Source organism: Opisthocomus hoazin, chromosome 5, assembly GCF_030867145.1.
Source record: "Opisthocomus hoazin isolate bOpiHoa1 chromosome 5, bOpiHoa1.hap1, whole genome shotgun sequence".
Classification (NCBI taxonomy): domain Eukaryota; kingdom Metazoa; phylum Chordata; class Aves; order Opisthocomiformes; family Opisthocomidae; genus Opisthocomus; species Opisthocomus hoazin.
Genome location: NC_134418.1, coordinates 26,499,086 through 26,520,228, shown reverse-complemented (window position 1 = coordinate 26,520,228; position 21,143 = coordinate 26,499,086). Strand labels below are relative to the sequence as shown.

Genomic DNA, 21,143 nt, shown 5'->3' with positions numbered 1-21,143 from the left:
AGAGCTGCTTAGGTTCTAAATTCCCATTTTGGGATGGTATTTAAGCGATAAACGATGAGCCAAAGAGTTTGCGTTAAGGTAATGTTGAGCACAGCAGGAAGAGATGAATTAGGCACCTAAGGGATTAACAGACAGGCACCTAGTCCGTAGTCACCACCAAAGCTGCAGCAACTGAGGAGTTTTTAGGACTGCAAAACCAATCCATAGCCTACTGTAAGCACATGCACACACTCTTTGTTGGAAATAGACCTATGTATGTATGCTTTTCTGTAACATAATTAAGCTGTGTTTCTCAGTAACATACATAGCCACTATGAAGGTATTAGAAAGTGTTAATTAATGAGCATTATCAGAGGCAGAGATCACTAATGGTGTAACGGAGTTTTTAACATCCCTCCTGACTTCAGGAAAACTGAAGCTACTGATAGGAGATTTTGCTGCAAATTTCTTTTTGCTGTGTTTTCTTATTAGAGCTAAACAGACTGGTATTCAGTGAGTCTACAAATGATAACTTAATTTTGTAATTATATGTCAAGGAAATGATTTCACGACTTACATAGAATAATACAGTCGCCATGAACTTGATATGACCCATGACTGTGGAGTGTGCAGTGAAGCACCTATAAAACTATTAATAAACATGTTTTGCAGGGATATAAAATAAATGAAGGCCCAAAGGCAGATTTTTAGTACAAAAGACTTTAGCTCTAGCAGATCATAATGCCACCTCTCTACAGCACCCAGAATCACAGAACTGTAGGGGTTGGAAGGGACCTCTCTGGGTCATCTAGTCCAACCCTCCTGCCAAAGCAGGGTCACCTACAGCAGGCTGCACAGGACCTTGTCCAGGCGGGTCTTGAATATCTCCAGAGAAGGAGACTCCACAACCTCCCTGGGCAGCCTGTTCCAGTGCTCCGTCACCCTCAGAGGGAAGAGGTTCTTCCTCATGTTCAGATGGAACTTCCTGTGCTTCAGTTTGCACCCATTGCCCCTTGTCCTGTCACTAGGCACTACTGAAAAGAGTTTGGCCCCATCCTCCTGACACCCACCCTTCAGACATTTGTAAGTATATATTAGGTGCCCTCGCAGCCTTCTCTTCTCCAGGCTGAACAAGCCCAGCTCCCTCAGCCTCTCCTCACAGGAGAGATGCTCCAGTCCCCTCACCATCCTTGTAGCCCTCTGCTGGACTCTCTCCAGTAGCTCTTCATCTTTCTTGAACTGGGGAGCCCAGAACTGAACAGAGTACTCCAGATGAGGCCTCACTAGGGCAGCGTAGAGGGGAAGGAGAACCTCCCTCGACCTACTGGCCACATTCCTCCTAATGCACCCCAGGACCACACTGGCCTTGTTGGCAGCCAGGGCACACTGCTGGCTCATGGTCAACCTGTCGTCCACCAGGACACCCAGGTCCCTCTCCACAGAGCTGCACTCCAGCAGGTCCGTCCCAAGCCTGTACTGATGCATGGGGTTGTTCCTCCCCAGGTGCAGGACCCTGCATTTGCCTTTGTTGAATCTCATCAGGTTCCTCTCTGCCCAACTTTCCAGCCTATCCAGGTCATGCTGAGTGGCAGCACAGCCTTCTGGTGTATCTACCACACCTCCCAGTTTGGTGTCGTCAGCAAACTTGCTGAGGGTACATTCTAACTCTTCATCCAGGTTGTTGATGAAGAAGTTAAACAAGGCTGGGCCCAGTACTGACCCCTGAGGGACACCACTAGTTACCAGCCTCCAACTAGACTCAGCGCCGCTGATGACAACCCTCTGAGTTCTGCCATTCAGCCAGTTCTCAATCCACCTCACCAACCACTCATCCAGCCCATACTTCCTGAGCTTCCCTAGGAGGATGTGATGGGAGACCGTGTCGAAAGCCTTGCTGAAGTCTAGGTAGACAACATCCACGGCTCTCCCTTCATCTACCCAGCCAGTCATGTCATCGTAGAAAGCTATCAGATTGGTCAGGCATGATTTCCTCTTGGTGAATCCATACTGACTACTCCTGATAACCTTCTTTTCCTCCACTTGCTTGATGATGACCTCAATTTAGTGTTTATCACAGTATGCAAAACAAATAACTTAATGTAACATTAGATCTGCTTTGCAAGTGCACGTGGAATGGACTATAGTATTTATTTTGACTAGCTACTGGATTTTGATGACTTTTATTTGATTTGTGTATCCTTATGTGCCAATTGTAATGAAGCATTCTTTTCTCCAAGCCAGCTGGCATAGGCTTGAGGGCTTGTTATTTGGGACAGTTGGTGGCTGATACTCTCTGAACAGATCCTTTATCAATCTGGTCCTTCAAAGATGAAAAGCAATGATTAGATAACTCCTTGCACAAGAAGAGTATAATTTTACTTCCTCAACAATGCCAGCAGTACGATGGCCTGGTAAACTTAAGACCATCAGTCTTAAGTCTTCTCTTGGAAGTATCAGTCCCTTCTGTATGTTCTTAAATTATCTGCATGTGTTTCTTACTTTTCACATGCTTGGAGGGGAAGAACCATTTTTTTCTGGTTTATTAAATTATTATAAATATGTAGGAGCCTAGAAAAGACAGTAGCATAGTTGCAGGATGAAAGAAACTAATAATCTAAACTGTAATAACAGTTAAGGATAGAAATGTGGAAGAAATCTTAAAAAAAAGCTGAACTGAAGCAAGAAGACTAAATCAACCACTGTTATAACAGAGATTAAAGCTTTCCTTGGCTTCATAAACCATACCCCTTATACACTTGACAAAGATTGTGGCTTATGAAGAATAGTATTACTGAAAGTATTCAGTGTCAACAATCTTTGCAGTTAATTCACATCACCAAATATTACAATAAGAATGCTAACCCTAAAAATTTATATTAAATATAAATCCATCTTTTCATAAAGCTACCTTCAGAACCGCTACATTTCAAAAACTATTGTTCTTCAACACTACCTAATATTAGTTTTCTCTTTCTAATTTAGATGAAAAAAAAATCACCTTTATAAATCTTCTTAGCTTTCACTTACCATACTTCTTCAAGAATGGAATAGGTTAAAATAAAACCTTACCTATAGCAGCTTTATACTGGGATATCTTCATGCCTTTTCTAACACTAATTTTTAACTACAAGGTAATCAGACCTAAAGTTAACGGTAAGTGTACAAGCACTAATACTAAATACTGCCTGCAGGTAATAGGTCAAGTCATTAGCCAAATGATTAAAAATTCTATAGCAAATCCCCATGGGAAACGAATGAAATATAGCAGAGAACATCAGGTCATGAGATTTCTCTCCGTAAAAATACTATGTTGCCTGTACCTTGTAATGGCATGACTGAGAGGCAGAGTATATGCTTTGCAACAGTATGCGGCCAGGCGGTGTGCTGTTTTTCCAGCCATGAGTAGCACTACTATTCTAAATTATTTTTCAAACAGTTTTAAGTGCTAAAGTAACTTCTATACTATGCAAAATAGTTAATAAGAAAAGGACATGTAGTTTACTCAAAATAATTGCAGTCTCTGTAGCATTACAAGCAAGTAATCTCTGCTTCATTTTTTGAGGTGGAATGGAATAAAAAATTACTGTATAAGGTTTTCCAGTTATGAAGAAAGAAGCATATGATAATTAGCTGCTACACCGCATGCTAATAGAACGTTAACTCAAAAAAATGCACCTTGCACTGAAAGCAAATATTTTAAAAGAAAAAAGGGAATGACTTATGGATGCATACCGGTATCACTATGAAGAAGACTGATACTATCTCTTATTTTACTTTTGCAAATTAGTAACTTTCATTGAAGAAAAAAGGATCCAGTGAAATTATACACTCTCAATATCTTAAAAAAAAAAAAAAATGACCTAGCTACTGCTAGCTGGATTCAACAATAATCAAGACTGAAAAGTGAACTGGTTACTTGGTGGGTAGGTGTTTGTTTCTGGGCCTATTGTGGCAGAACCAAAGGATCCTTGAAGCGAATCTCTGTATTTGAGAAAAGGAAGGTATATACGCTAGGTGCAAGCAACAGCATTAAGATCTCTCTTTGAACTTATGAACTGCCTGCTAAATACTGTAAAGTATGCTGTTTCTTTACACAGAAGTAGCATTGCAAGGTTTAGGATTTTTTCCCCCCTTCTCACTTGTGCAGAAGAGCTGATTTTGGCTTTCCGATCTACAGTTTCATTTGTAAGAGTAAACCATTATATCTAACTGATTATAGTACTACTTCAGAAGATAGTTTGGTAAAGCTCTTGAGGGTCAAGAGAAAATAAATCTCATAAATCTCATGCAGCCTATTTCTTCCTCTACACATTATACATAGAAGGATGGAGATCTGAGTTCATGCTAATCTTGTTCTCACTAATATGGTCATTTACATTAAATTTATTACTTAGCCTTTCTGGAAGGCAGCACCAGAAATTCTATTTATGTCAAGAAAAAGAAATACAGTGACTTAACAGAAATATGTACAGTCATCTGACTGTAGGCTGAAAATGCAAGCTATTTTAAGACTACATGAAAAACCATGCAGTTTGTATGTTCCATGGAACAGCTTTCCGATGAATCTTCTAGCTATTTTCAGTGGGATATGTTTAAAAATGGGTAAGCATTTTCAGACCCTAGATTTTAGATTTAGAGAATCAGAGATGATCACAGAAGAATACATTCTCAGTCCTAACGGAGATGAAGGAAGTAATTTACCATAGCTTAATCATATAGTATCATCCCTTGCTTGATTCCACTCTATGTGTATATCTGTTCAGAGATAAACAACATGGAAAGGGACATATACCCTTTGCCTGCTAGTCTGGAGGCTGCGAAAGAAGACCAAGCCTTGCTGAGGGGAAACTTGCACACTGTGTCTTTAAAATGTAATCACTTTATCTGTTTTGAAGGGTTTCAAAAAATACACAAAGCTCTACTTTGACATTCACAGAAAAATCTTTCCTGTTGGCCAAGTCCATCTAAAACAGGATTAGTGTCTGCAGACATTTACTTCACTTCAGATTAATGCCAGCAAGTCCTATGGAGCCATTCCTGATACGTTGTATGACCTCAAACCCACTTATGTTAGAGGAAGTTCTTATCTGGATGGGTTTTGAATCAGATGGAGTGAGAAGAAAATTCCTAGTTTGATACTGGTTTCTTGGAATATACTTTACTGGGAGAGGTGGGCTGTTGTGCCACATCTGGTTCCAGCTATTTCTCCTCATTCGCTTAAAAACTACACATAGAGTTGCTGCCTTGAGGAAAATTAAATTCTGAAATGTGCCAAGCATGTGTAACTTCTGCTGAATTCCCAAAGAGCACTGGGTGCTTAGCATTACCCCTAAATTGGCTGTTTTGATATAGACACATTTGACTGACTTTAGCCTCCCTAACTTCAAATGTGTGGCAGTTTTCTTAGCAGAGCAAAAGCAAAATGTAACTAACTCAGGTGTTGCAGAACCTGTATATATTCGGTTTTCATATTAGGAATAAACCCTAAAGTAACACCAGAGCTGAAAGAGGAGTTAAGGAGATTCACCAGAGCTGTTGTAATATAATTTGGAATTTTCTCTGAGCTGGAATGTGCTCAGAATTAATTATCAACCATTTGTACTAAGCAAAGAGAACCAAGTAGCAGTGTACTTCATGGAATGATTAAAGCAAGCATTGTACTGTAGGAACAAAAAGGTCCAGAGATGTAAAACCATTTCACTCCTCAATTTACCATATTTCATCTTTGACTTCAGAGTGATTTAAGGACATGCCAAATATTGTAAATTGCTAATATTCTTTTAAAATCCTACTGGAATCCCAATTTTATAATGGTAGATCTTTTTTAATGTCTCATTAATGCTGAAATTAACAACAAGCTGTCAATAATTTGAGAGGGATAATGTAAATTACAATGGCTGTTCAGAGTAGGTAGAAAATGTTTTTACTGTTCTTTGGACCAGATAATTTGAATGACGGTGGAAAGAATCTCTTGGGTTTGTACAAACCCAAACATATTTAATTGAGCAAATTGTCACAAGCGACAAACTAACATTTCATTTCCATTTCTCCCTTTCATCTTACAATTTTTCAGGACGTAGTCATGCAAGAACAGCAGTTCAGGCAGACACTGCGTGGTGCTGCACAGATGGAAGAGAGCAGCCACATGTTATAACTTGCAGAGAGTGTTGGAAAAGAAGTGCCAAGAAGCCTGCCAGTTCTCTCATCTGTGCTAAGGTGTAATCAACAGCAGGTTAGTACAGGGGTATTGGGGATCCCTGATAAAAGGGCAGTAATCTTAGTCTGCAAATAATCCCTATAGACTAACAACACCCTAAACAGCTAAAGGCCTTAACTGATATCAAAAGCCATATATTTTTTGTCCATGCACTGAAAACCAATATAGTCAGCACACCATGCACTTAACTGGTCTTTAAATATTTTTCAAGTTAACTATGTTCATCTTAGAACACGGTACAAATCTTTCTAAGCACAAGAGAAAGAGAAGAAAAAATGCGCTATTCTGAATTGTGTATTTAATATAAAATCAGTGACAGCAAAATGTATTTTGTATGATTCATTGGAAGGGCGAAAAACATACCTGGCAGGACTTCACATATACAGCCTACTCCCAGTGCCTTTCAGCTATTAGAACCCTACACAATGTTTGGCATGACTTCATAAATTCATACTGCTTCAGCTGTAAAAGCTGTGAGTGTTAGCTGAAGACTGTTGAGCTTGATGTAAAACAATAGGTTTATCTACAGAAAAAGGCCTCTCTGACATTCAAAGAAATATGTAAAGCTTTATAAACCACTGCTATAAAAGGGTTTCAGTCTCTTCTTTAGGCCTAATAGGAAAAGCCAGTGAAGATCTATCTTTTTTGCCAGGTTTACGGACTTTGAAGAATCCAAAAAGCAATGCTTGTTCTGACAACACTAAAGAGAAGGCAGAGAGTAGGAAACCACAAAGACTCAGAGCCCCTTCATGTTGTCACTCACCTCCAATCTCTTCACACTCTCATACCTGGTATTGTAACTTGCCCTGGCTTTATGATACAGAACAGCAAAACACAGATCAAAGAGAGTTCTTTGCTGCTGCTGCTGCTGTGCCTTCTAGGCCAGCCAATAATGCATGTGTGAGAAGTGCCACGAATTAATTAATGGTGGCCTCCTGAAACAAGTAGTCCACACTTCTGTTGTGACAGTAGTACAGTCACAACTTGTGGCTTCTAAATGCATCTTGCTATGGGGACTGATTGTGACAGATCCTTCTTTCCTCTTCCTAATACTGAATAATCACTGTTAATCTACAGTGCCGTGTAGGGAAACGTTTGGATGCAGTATAGCAAACGTACAGCGAGGAATATAAAATATTTTAGAAAGAAGAAAATACATTTGTTACTGAATCATGCATGATGGGAAAGCTAACATTATATTTTTGTTGTAAAATAAAACATTATTTGTATACCCACAACAAAACATGGACCTGCAGAACTTTTCAAGCAATCTTCTAACAGCTTCATACGAGTCTTTTGCAGCTCAGGACTGTCCCATTCGTCTACTTCAACGCCCCAGTATAAGTCTATGACCTGGAAAAAAGTATGCAACACTGTTACGTTATCATATGCCCTTTCTAACTATCACATTAATAATCAGCTTCCTCAAAATTCCGTGTACTGCTAAGCATGGCTCTGCAGTGCAGTAAAAGGGAATGAGGTCTATATCTAGTCCTTACACAGACTGGCAGGGTTTCCTTAGGCAAATGACAATTCAAGCCTCCTGTTTTGCCTCCCAGACAGTCCCTCCTGGGACAGTCTCTGATTTCATATTCATATTTTTGTGCAGAGATTAGCATGACAAGATCTTGATTTGATGTAGTCTTTATTTGCTACTGGATTGCATATAATGGATAGGTAAGAATAATGACAAAAGCATTGATAAAATCCTGGCTCCATGGAAATTAACGGCAGTTTTGCTGTGGATCACAGTTAAGACCACAACTTGACACCCTGTGTTACTTGTATCCACAGGATATAAACTCATCCTGTGCACATGGCTCAAAAGAAAGAATATATGCAGTTCTGTAATATCGTACTTCCTTTGTTAGCTGCTCTTTGTTACTTTGGAAGCAGAGATTTTATAGATATGCAGCGGCAGACAGCTTGCTGTTCAGCCTTTCCTCTGTAGCTACAGACTCCATTTTGTGATGGTAATTAGTTGCAAACAAACTCCTGGAAGAAACTAGAATATGGATTTAAACTTATTTGAAGAAATTAAGTGATGAAGTGTGATTTCACTACATATTTTAACTAAAAGGCTGAATTCTTATGGTGGGACATTGAATTTAAAAGAATAGTGATCCTACGTATGCATTTGTTTTGGAATAAAACTTACGGTACATGCTACTACTCTCTCATTTAAGCTGCTATTGATTGTTAACATCATGTATGTAACTTCAACAAAAAGTCAAAATGGATAGATTAAAAAAGCAATCAAAATTGTATTGACATGAATATATTACAATATTGTTTATCGTAGTATTATTTGTACTGTGGAAGCACTCTGCTGTTTCCATAAGAAACAGAACCACAAAACTAGGTGTTGTCTAAACAGATCATAAAATCAGCCTGAAGATCTAATACAAGAACTAATAATAGCTTGATGTAAAAGTAAATTCGCCAGTTTACAGCTGGTTAATCTCCTTGGGAAATTTCTCATAACAATAAATGCCCACGTCTAAGACCTAATCCTAGAAGCATTTATGCCCGTGTTTAATTTTACTACCAATGGTCTTGTTGGTTATTTCTGCCAGAAAAGTTTGAGACGCGAGTCATTGTTTGCTGGAGTAGGCACACTGTTGCCAAACACAAGAAGTAATGCACCATCTGACTGATGATGAGTGAAATAGCCCAATGTATAGAATGCTTTGTAGCTTACACTGCCAAGAAAATACACTTAGTGTCTTTATTTTTTACAGAAACTCTGTTTCAAAATCTTGCTGGAACAAGCAGCTTCTGCTTTACAAAACTGCTTCTGAAGCAGCCTCCCTATTTCCCTCATTTGCACTGCTTTCTGCTCTGTCCTCTCTTTCAGTCTCATTAGGAAAAAAGTGTTCCCTTCTTCCTCCCTCCCTTCTGTTATTTATCTCTATGACTTCATTACTGAACTTCACATTGTATTCAGCTGTCTGATTACTTGAGTGATGTATGATAGAGCTTAAGTATTCTAGTCATAAAATTAGAGCACCTTAGCATACAGTCAAAAATATTTGAATTACTGGTTGAATGAATTTATTGTGCTGCTCAAGTTCACCTGAAACATAAAAGCAATTTCTGTTTTAATTAACTGTTCAGAAATCATGTTAACTCTATAAATGTGAAGAGAAAATTCTCTAGAATAACAGCCTTCGCTGTGGTATAACGTTATAGATTGTTTTTATTGGGTAACACAGTTTTGACACATAGTATCTTAACGTGTTATAATTTTGTCCTGCAAGAGGAAGTATTTTAGCCATCAAACCTCTGAAGACACCACAAATTTCAAAATGAGGGGTTTATCAGTTATTCTTTACGCTAACTAAAATAAATTGGACTTACAAAATTAAAGAAAAGGAACAAGAAGACAACTGTGTCTGATGTTGAAGATTGTTTCTACTTATACTTGGGAAAACTCTGTGACAAACACCCACTCCAACTTTCAGGAAGGCTGCCAAGGTGAGATGACAATCAGTGCTCTGTGCGACAGCTACTTACACACGGTGGACGGATACTGGTCTAGTTCAGTTCCACGCTAGTCATCTAACGGAGACTTTTCATTCATAATTCAGTGTTTCCTTTTGCTTATTTTAGCTTCTGTCCTGCCAATCTTAGTTTCACAGATTTTCTAAGTAAATGAAATAATTTCATCTTTATCGCTTCCAGTTGCTTAAAAAACACTAAAAAACTTCATTCATGCAAAATTTCACTTTCCTTCTAGCATGTATCACACGGTGAAAATTATTTAGAACAGTTCATTGTTCCCAAGAAGAAAAGAGTATGCTGCTAATTAATGATGGTTAGTTATCCTCCAAAAATCTTCAACTACTTTCTTCAACCTCTCTGTCCTCCCCTAAGAAAATACTGTTTTTTGGGTACAAAACACCTTGCACTCCAGAAGCCTTCTTCTCACCTTACTTGCTTTCTGTCTTCACCAATACCTGTTTTTCAGAAATATTTCCTGATTCAATGGAAAAGGAAGTCTGTTGAGCAAACAAATCCATAGAGTGACTGAATATATTCTGGTTCTGCTTCCACACACGTGGTGATTATGTTCACTAATAGTTCCCACCAACTTGAGGACGCCTGAGAGATCTCCTGCTTTGCAATAACTGCAGTGCTTATCAGGGCAGCCAGATGATTCAGCAGAAGCAGGAGCAATGAATGTACTCAAACACGTCATTTGGATCATGATTTATCAGGAAGAGGGCGTCTTCAGGACACCCTATATTATAGCACATTTGTGGTAGTCACATGCAAGGTAGCTCATGCTTGGTCAGTAGAAGATTACGTATCAAGATGAAAAGTTATGTGTCCTGCTCTGTACAGGAAAACATAAAATTATCCCTGTATCTGGAAAGCACATCACACTTTCTTGACACTACTGCACTAACAATTGTTGTCTTGATTTTGCATCCTAGCCTAAGAAACTCAGTGTATCAGGAATGGAAAAGACAAAAAAAAATGTTTTGATAAAGTCTCCCTCAGAGCCTCCTCCAAAATGCTTTACTACTTTCCCTTGGTAAATTTTTTTACAAGTTTTCTTACTTTGCTACCACTGAAATGTGATAGCTGTCTAGCTGTTTTCAGAAATGTGTCAGTGGAGCTGTCTCTCAGACCTCATATCACATAAGGATGCTCCCGGTGTTGAAACTATATAATAAAATGATTTGCTTCCATGAATATCAACTAGAGTAAATTTAATTATTCCTCCCCTAGAGACTACACTACAATCCATTTGAAGAAAGGCGTATTTCCTCTCACAAAGAATTCAGTGGATTATGATCTACTTGGAAGAGACATTTCCCTCCTGTCACTGAGATGTCTTCTCAAAGATGACTGAGAAATAAAGAGTTTATATTTTCCATTAATGTCACATGGTAGTAACAGGAGAAAAATGCTTTATTAATAGCAAAATATATTTTGCTATTCCTTGCATGTACCACTGCAGCTGGGAATTCCCAATCAGCTGATGAGCTAGGACCTTCAGATGAAATTCTTTTATAGCCATAATCAAATATCACTCTGGAATTTACCACCATGCAGATTCAGCAATGCCACTGTGACTCAGGGAATTAAAACCAAATATCCTAATCTAAGAATTTGTTATTTTGATTAAAAACCAGCTGCATGTGCATCAAGAATAGTACACGGGGAGGAACAGGATGTTGCATAAAAAGCATTAGCTGTTTCCAAGTAAGCTACACTCTGGAGCGCTGAGTTTTTCAGGTCACTAAGATGGGAGGGTAATACTAGTATGTGAGGAAGGCTTGAGGATGTAGAACCAGAATTTTTGAAAGATCAAACAACATTTTTAAAAGATCGCATGCTGTATTTGTTTCTCTTAGCAGAGAGCCAGTTCCAGGCCTGCTGACATATTTGCTGGATGACTTTACTGGACTGCCATTTAGGATATATCTGACTTAAAAGTACCAGTGACTTTAACTATGATGCCAAACTCATGTGTTTTAAGTCAAATGCAACTGTATTTATTACCAATTGGCTCTTAGCAAAGATACGGATGGGTCTATGTCTTCCATAACACAAAGGAAAACATGAACTGACTGAAGCAATGGGAATTTTACAATTGATATTAAAGGAAGCAAAAATTCCATAGTATATAATCACAACAGAAATATTCCACATTAAATTCATTTTGGTAATCGGTTTCAATATTCACCTGGTTAAATTATTTTCCACATTACAGTGGAAGACAAACTCATAGTTAGAATAGATACAATATAACAATTATGTGAATATACAGATGGTGCTACTTCAGTGATGATTACATGAAATTAAATTAAGTATTGTTTCTAGAAGTACAACATGGTAATTCAGATGTAACATAATTTCTTCTTAAATACTTTGAATATCTAAAACAGAGGTGGTTTCACAAAGTTTCTAATGTGAAAGTCATCAGTTCGTTGCCATATTGCTTTTACCACCACTGCAATGTTGCATTGGTTTTGTATCTATGGAGAATTTAGCTCAATTCTGCCTGTAACATAATTTAAGTACATCAATTCAGTAAATTAACATATGAAATACATTTTTTGCAATTTTCTATTTTACCGATGATATTTAAAAATGTTGTCTGTTCTAAATAAAGTTAATTGCAAGAAAAAGTAACGCAAGATTCAGTGCAACAAAACCTACCTGAAATTCCAGCCCATAGTTTTCCCTGCAGAATTCTCTGAGCTTAGGATACACATGTTCTCTTAGGGCGCTCCTTTCTGCTATTGTATCTGTGTTGAGGAAAAAGATGTTATGAACAATACATATATGAACTCTGTTCTTTTAATCAGAGGCATAGATTTATCACATAAAAAAGAGCCCTTAAAACACCCCCCACCCCAATGAAACTCAAGTGCTGGGATTTAATCTCCAAACTCTATGCTATACATTTATGTGTTTTTATGTGCAACATCTTAATATTGCAGCATATTTCAATACAGCACAGCTGAATTAATTTTGTAATTCAGCAGTTAGAATTTCTTTATCAGTTTGACTTCTGTTTAGTTTTCAGGAAGCTGAATTTTACAAATTAGAAACACCATGGAACAAAGAGATACACCGAAGATGAAACAGTTCTCTATACTTAGAAATAAATCAAAAACATCAATTAATGACATTGTGCCAAATACTGTAACGTTCATAGAATCACAGAGTCATGGAATCATTACAGTTGGAAAAGATCTCTAAGATCATAAAGTCCAACCACCAACCCAACACCACCATGCCTGCTAAACCATGCCCCGAAGTGCAATATCTACATGTTTTTTGAATGCATTCAGGGATGGTGACTCCACCACTCCCCTGGGCAGCCTGTTCCAGTGCCTGACCACTCTTTCAGTAAAGACATTTTTCCTAATATCCAATCTAAACCTCCCCTGACACAACTTGAAGCCATTCAGATTAAAGATGGTTCTTCACCATATTTAATCTGATAGTATCATAAAAGGAAGAAAGCTGTTAATGACATTATTTATGATATCTTTTGGTCCAGGCAATTCCTGCTATCATACGAAATGTGCAGTTCTGACATCATGTTATTCTCACCATACAAGATGACATGTGTTTTGATGACGAAGTACAACATGGCAATGACATCAAAATGGTTAAATTCTATCTGTCCACGTTAATCTGAGTACATTTATATAAAATGGATGAATCAAGAAGCATACTATCAAATTTAAAGTAAATTTGGTTAGTAATGAAATCTTGCATAGATAACAAATATTATTGTCTCTCCCAGTAACACTAAGATATGTGATATATTTTGCTCGGTCTAGATTGTGACCAGTGTTGACTGAGTTAAGACACAGAAGAATGACACCGTTGCTAAGTTATTTTCAAAAATAAAACAAAACTATTGTATAAACTACTAGATCTGAGCGCCATGTGATGAAAAATAAACAGTGTTAACTTATGAATGATGGAAAACATCTACTGCAGTTAAAGCAGTATTTGTATAACTGCACTGAAACAAAACAATAGGTTTAAACTGATTTAACGGTTCCCATATTGTTGTAAACCAGAGATTTGTGTGCAAACCTAACAATGTTTTGTTTATCAGAGTCACAGCTGATATATTTAAGTCAGATGTCTCTTCACAGAGCCACGGTCACAGATTTACATTCTTTCTTATGTCAACAATTCTAGGAGAGTGTGAAATCGGTAATTTAATTAATTACACCAAAATCTCAATATCCTTCTTAATATTTAAATATACCTTTGAAATATTACATAAATGTGTGCTATAATTACCATTTATCTTTATAAACAGCAAACAACCCAGAACAATTCCAGAGAAATTATTTCTTATAAAATCTGCATCAGGGTAAAAGGGCTGTGCCACAAAGGCTCAAAAGTACAGCCATGAACTTAATCCAATTTATTTAAATTACTACAGAACTTCCCTCACAAACTTTTCACGGAGAAAAAAGTCAAAGGCATAGTAGTTTTCATAAAACGTCCTCTCTAAGTGCAACAATATTATGTATTTATGATTTCACATTTTAAAATACACTAACTATGTTAATGTGTTCTGAAGAGAAAGAACGGTCCAGAAGCATTAGTCAAGTCCTTGCTCCATCGCAGGTTTTCTATCTGACTGTGGGCACACCACTCAAGGCGAGATCCTAAATCTGAAGTGCACAGCTTTTGTATATCCAAGCTGAACACTGCAAAGAAGACAGACCCTTCTCTGGGCTACATTCAGAGGAGTGTGGCCTCGGTCCCTCTCTCCTCGCTTCCCTTTCGGGAGGTTATCACCCTCCTCTCCCTGCACCAGCAGTGCTGTGCCCAGCTCTGGGCACCCCAAATCAGGATAGACAGGAAACTAGAGAGGCCACTGAGATGGTCAGGGGCCAGAAGCACATGGCCTGCAAGGTGAGATTGAGGGATTTGGACTTGTTTAGTCTGGTGAAGAGTGTAAGAGGGACCCAACTGCAGCCTACAACTTCTACGGCACTTACAAAGATGTTGGAGCCAAGGTCTTTGTGGCCATGTCAGACAGTACAACAAAGGCAACAACAACATATTACAGCTTGGGAAGTTCAGGTTGAACACTAGGAGAAGCTCCTCTGTCCTTGGAGCTACTGAAGACTTGACAAGTTCATGGTTGACCAAGTTACTGTTGGCAGCGCTTCAGGAGGAAGGTTAGCCCAGATGACCTCCTGAGTCCCCCTTGCAGCCAGCAGTGATCCTCTCTCTCAGAAGAACCTGCAGGTTTGGCTTAGTCATCCAGGCCCCTCATACAGTGTCTGGGAGGACTTCTGCTACTGCATGGGCCAGCGGGAACAAAACTGTAGAGTAAGATAGCTGGTGCCAAGGACCCAATGTCTGTGCCGTGTGTATTTCAGGGGAATTTTATTTTCGATTGGGCTCAACACCCCGAACATCTGGAGGGCATTAGGTGAGATCCTGGAGTTATCTTCCTGCTTCTCATCCAAAAGGAATACAGTTCATGCACACCAAGACCGCTCTATGATATGAGTCAAAGTATATTAGTCATGATAAAGAGATTCACCTCAGAAATGTACTCCAGATCAGGATGAACACAGACACATCCTACAAATATTTAGGAATGGAGTGCAAAAAACAACGCTCTCAGCCAGAGCTGCCTGAGTTGGTACATAAGGAATAGAGGGACGGATGAGTGGCTCCCTCCTGAGGATCCATAGTCATTAATTTTCTCTCATACTTCAGTGCCTAAGTCAACCTTTTCTTGCAGAATGGAGTACACAGCTAACAAGACTAATTAGCCAGAGGGTTGCACTGTGCCGACACAGCAGTATTATTTTGGCTCCAGAGCAGCGTTTCTCAGTGCTAGCTTGGAGTCACTGTCCTGCACAGTGTTGCTTGTGATAAAAGCTACCTGTATACTTGGCTTCATTTGAAATACTTTACTTTTTTTTTTTTATCTTTACAGTAACTGAGGCCCTTAGATCAGTCAGTGATATAAGACTATATATTCTATATTCTTTGCCTTAACACAGGTTAATTTTGGCATGCAAGTCTACGAAAACACACAGCATCATGTCTTCATGACTGAGTAGAATAAACTGCTGAAAACCAACTTACTACTCAGTTACTGAGCTAAACCAAAATGATTCTTGCCTCTCTAAAGGGAAATTAATCATGACTACAGCTTTGTTATTACGGAAGCAACAATGCACAGTTACTGTTTGCAGTTACTTAAACGATCAAAATGACAGCGAACAGAAAAGTCTTACTAGGGAACTAAAACAGACTAAGTTGCAGGAACAAGAAAAAAAATATTGGAAAAGGGCAGAAGTTAAGAGCAAACTTGATCAAATGATAAATGGGAAATATATTGTCTGAGGTATACAACAGATAAAACCGTATTCTGCTGCTTTCCATTTATGCCCACAGGGTTACACTGCAGGACCCCACTGGCTCTAGCTTTAGAACATAGTGCTGTTCCCTGCAGCGCAGCTTGTACAGTCTTGTTCAGAAAATGAAACAACACACTGCAAGAATAGTGCTACATTTCTAATACCTTGTAAATGAAATAGAAAGAGATAAAACCTTCCTTCAACTAGAACTGTGTTCTGGATAAGACACTCGGCATACCCATCCTGTATTTTTATTCCTACCTCCAAATCTAATCGAATGTGTTTATTTAATTGGAATCTGAGTCTGGTGCTTATATTAATGAATTTTAGGAATTCCTGTGTTTGTAATAAGTTGTGAAACTTTAAGGAAACAGAAGTGCATATAATTAAGATGAACTACAGTAATCAGTATGGATGGCAGATAAGCTGGTTTAATTAAATAAAATCTAACCCGATTTACAGTGACAGCAAATCTGTGAAGCTGGCAGATCCTAACAACAAAAATGTCACGCAGGCAAATTCCACCTTCCAGGCTGCTGCTGCAGATGAACGGATTAACTAAATGACATTCTTCTAGCAACCAAAATGAGACAGTAGCTGTGAGATGAGCTTTAGACACCTCCTAATGTTAATTCTGAGACTCTGAAATCCTAATGGTAGTCCACAATAAACTGTGGGAATGGAACTACATCTGCAAAGACATAAAACAAGACTTCAAAAAAACCCAACCCTAAACTTGTCTCCAGTATTGAAATGAAACCAAAAATGACAGTCTTGAGCAAGAGAGTGACTTGCTGAATGCACATCTTCCATAGAAGTGCTAACTCTTGCAGATGGTTGCCTCCTAAGCCACTCCATAACCACGCTGTCCTGCCCACCCCTACACCCTGAACTGACTGAGAACATCATCGCAGCCCTCCCACTCCCCGTGAATCCCCAGTGCAAATGCTGAGGGCTGAACTGAATTAGCCGCATATGCATTTACAGCCTTTCTGCCAAGTAACAGGCAATTGCTGCTTAAACATGACTGTGTGAGGTGTGATGTCTGAAGGCTTGTAGCTCAGTCAAATCACTGCCAGTTTTCATTGGAGTCCTCCAAGGTGCTGCTTCTCAGCGAGAACTATTTCCATGCCAAAGTCTGACCTTCAAACACAAGCTGTTCTGCTATTAAAGTCGCTTATCTTATTTTTAATTGGGAAAGTACATTTTACATTCTTGTGTTAGTAAACAGATGATGCGTATTTACAAACAGTTGCCAAGCATTGATCTCTGGGATAAAATAAGTCATGGAAAATACCCTAAAGAAAATTTCAAAATGTATATGCAAGTGAACAGAAAGAGTTAACACAGAAGCCTGATGGAGATTGCTCATTTTCAAGGACTAGTTATTGTGCCCTAAGACCAGACAGTTTATCTTCTTGCTGGTGGTTGTACTGGTCTGGGTTCATCCGCAGTGATGGGAACAGCTGTCTCATGCATGTGGGCTGCAGTCACGCGACGACTCTTACTCAACCAAGGCGTGACGCAGCTGAATAAGGAGGTTTCTCAGCCCCATGCTGCTATCGTGGGTTGCACAGGGGGTGCCAATGTGGGGGTAGTGAGCCCCACGCGACCACCCTCAGAGGAGAGGCACATTCCAGTTGATAGCCTGTTCACAGAAACAGCACCCGAGAGTAGCCTTACCCACGCATGATGCAAGCCCAGGCCCTCAAGCAGGGGAAAATCCTAAGTGGGGAGGGTGTTTGCGCTGCTGCTGTTTGACAGAGGAATGCTGCATTACCCAGCTCGCAGGAGCCCGCAGGAAAATTGTTGACTGACATAACAGGTTGAGGCAGGCAGCTGAACCTGGAAGAATCAAGGCAGAAAAAGAAGAAGGAAAAATCTGCCCTTGCAGCTGTCCAAGGCACCACAGAAATGAACGTCATATGGGGTCACAGAGCTGCCTGCAGGTTTCATCTCCAGCCCGTCAGCCAGCGAAGAGCAGCTCCTTGTACACACAGAAGAAACAATTTCTGTATCAACCCCCTGTTCTCAGTGTTCCTGTGCTTTGCAGTGGGTCAGGACAGAAGCTTGCTGGGGGTCTTGACCTCACCTCTTTCACAGCTAGCTTAGTCTCTGCTAGCTTAGTCTCCTACACAAATGCACATAGATATGTTTATTAACACATAATGTTGGAGTTTCTTGTGCAACTATGGAAGCCCGGATGAGCAGAGAACTTCTAATCTGGTCCTGAATGCACATCCACTAAGACATTCAGCTATTTGCTTCCTCTGTGTATCTAAATGCTTAGATTTGATGGATGGGTAGGACAGGTTCTTGCCATAGGATTTTTTTTTTAATGTATTGCAATATTAAAAAATGTGGGTATTTTATAGCCATTCCCTATTAACTGCAGTGAGAATTTCTGCACTTGAATTATCTAAGGATATGATGCAAATAAGGTTAAAAAATACTTAGCAGCAATACCAAGTAGGAAAGTGGTTGCCAAGTCTCTTAACGCTACGATGTTCTTGTCACATATGACTACTCAACTGAATTACTCCTTTTAAACTGCCTTTTTTTCACTAATAATGCACAATAGCATTGTGTATTATCCCTGCTACTAAAAGCTTTGAATACCAGTAAGTAACAAATGTCCCTAAATATTATGGAAACCTTGTCTCTGAAAATAATACCATAATAATAAGTCATTTGCATTTCTATAGTGCCTTTCATCTGACAACCTCAAGAGCACTTTGCAAGCAATGAGTTTGAATCATATAGCTGGTAAGAGAGCGAAAAATGACTTGAGGTAGCTAGTACCCTTGCCTCTCAAGAAAATTAACTCCATAGACTCTGTTGTCATTTCCTTCCCTTGGAGTTTCTGCGCGTAGAGAGCATTAGAATAAACATCCAGAGCTTCCCAGGATGCTTTATAGGTAGACTGAGAATGGCAACAGATCAGTCTGAGTCACTTCTTCCAGTGTCCCCTCCCCAAACAACACTGCCAACCTCCAAGTCTCTACTGGCTCTCTAAGAAGGCAAATGAGAAACTGAAGGCCATTCATCAATTAAACTAAAACCCATAACTGACTGTAACCCTCCAAATAAATTCTGACTAGCAAAATACTGCAACATTCCTGTGATGTACACAGGTGCGTGTCATCACCCCACCTGATAGTGGGAGCTCTCTCATGAGATGTGCAGAAAGCGTGCACGACTCTGCTGGACTCGGTCCGACTTAGATCGCAGTGCTTCAGCTCAGAAGTTAGCGCTCTAGCCACCAGGCTACTGTATAACAGCATTGGTGGCATCTCCCTCTCCTCAGCCTTCTCTGTTCTTAAAAAAAAATAAATACAACAGCAGCGGGCTGAGCATTTGAGCCCAAAGAAATGGCTGCCTGGCATAAATGTCAGAAGAAATAATGAAAAATAACATTAAAATAGTACGTAATCCTGAAATGTGTGCCTCAATTGTGGAGAAATGACAGGATGTGACTACAAATTTGTGGTCTATGCCAGAACATTTAAACAAACACATTTTCAAAACAAAAGATCTAACTATCTGAGGCAGGATTCAAAATGTAGGGCATAATTAGAAGCCAAAAATTTCTAGTTGCAGCAATTAGCTTTTCTTTTTTAGCCCAAAATCAAACAATATGACTTAAAATGAGGTGTAATTTTAAAACCTATTTCTCTGAAGTGTTCCCTACTGTCAGTTCTGTAAGATGACAAATTTAAAACAACACATATAGAATATGTATTTTTTTTTTTAATTACAATGTTTAATAGCTGGCCACATTTCACAATGGCATCTTACAAAATACCCTGCGTCTTGACTGTTAATATGATTAACCAGTGCCATCTATTGGCTTAACAATAATGCCCAGTTGTCAATTTATATACATAAAAAAATGAGGCAACTAGTAAAATCAAAGGGGCCAAGACTCATGTTGAAATATAGGATTTAGGGGAAATATCAGTATGGAACTGACATGACAGAAAGGAAAAATGGTACCTATATCCAACTATCAAGATTCAAATTTTTGTTATTCACACATGATTGTGTTCCCAATTTAAAACCAACATTGGTTTCTGAGAGTTCTCAGTTTTACTATGTGTACAGTATGCTTAGATGAAAGAAATTTGGAGTCTGATCCAAAGGCTGGTGAAGTTAATGGAAAGATCTGTTAATCGTAGCAGATTTTAAATGAAGTTCTACATTTGTGGCATGTACTGAAACCCCATACCTTTTGATGCCTTACTGACTTCTGCAGAGTTTGGATGAAATCCTTCAATCCATAAATAAATTAATAAATAAACAAACCCTACATGTTCATTAAATCTAGTGAGTATGTTATGGGTGAGGACTCTGAAGCAGAATTTTACCTCATAATGTATCCTAATAACTAACCTCACATTACCCCTTGGGAAAACAGCACTCTGACATGTAGATGCTCTTAAAGAAAAAAGAAGAGTTGGGTTGACTTGGAATCCTTTCCCAATCCTGCAGACGGTCCCTAGACTGCAGCTTGGGTGCCTAGGCGTCCTTGCGTCCCTTGACTATGATTTGTGGCAAACGCTGCAAACGCAAACGCATCTGCATGCCAATGCCAAGGCACAGTGGGAGCTTTAGCAGCACCATGGGTTGAAGGCAGCATCTCTACAGGGGGAGAATTTTGCGTTCTGCAAACCGTGTAAGTAGAAGAATTCAAGAAAATCTAATTCTTGCATTTAATAAAGCAAACTAGGAAAAGCTCTTGAAAACATGACAATTTACAAACAATTATTGTTGTACAATTAAATGATGTGACAGGAGAAACTGAAGACACAGCACATTTAGAGACACCAAAATTAAGTCTGAAAATTATCTCTGCAGAACACCAAAGCTTATTACAGCTAAGCACTGGAAAACAGCAAAGCCTGCAAGGACAAGAATTTGCAACTATAATCAAAATTAATGTGAAAGAAAAACTTCTTGTGAAATCCAAAAGAGGACTTCTGAGTGAGCTGTGCAAAAATGCATAACAGCAGACATAAAAAGGGCCTGTGCAGTAACAAAGACACGTACAAAAATCCTACCAAATCATC

At 39.0% G+C, this 21,143-nt stretch overlaps 1 protein-coding gene across 2 annotated transcripts in view; it reads right to left on the bottom strand.

The window, feature by feature from the left end:
- NWD2 (NACHT and WD repeat domain containing 2) overlaps positions 1-21,143 on the bottom strand; it is a 55,068-nt gene that overhangs the window by 21,126 nt on the left and 12,799 nt on the right. Inside the window, exons 2-3 of one of the 2 annotated variants that reach the window (XM_075420679.1) lie at positions 12,371-12,459; positions 7,433-7,549 (exon numbers count right to left, since the gene is read on the bottom strand). In XM_075420679.1, the coding sequence (XP_075276794.1) occupies positions 7,433-7,549; positions 12,371-12,459 (206 nt within the window). Of the gene's footprint in view, positions 1-7,432; positions 7,550-12,370; positions 12,460-21,143 lie in introns of those variants that run through there. The other variant, XM_075420680.1, reaches the window with a different exon arrangement.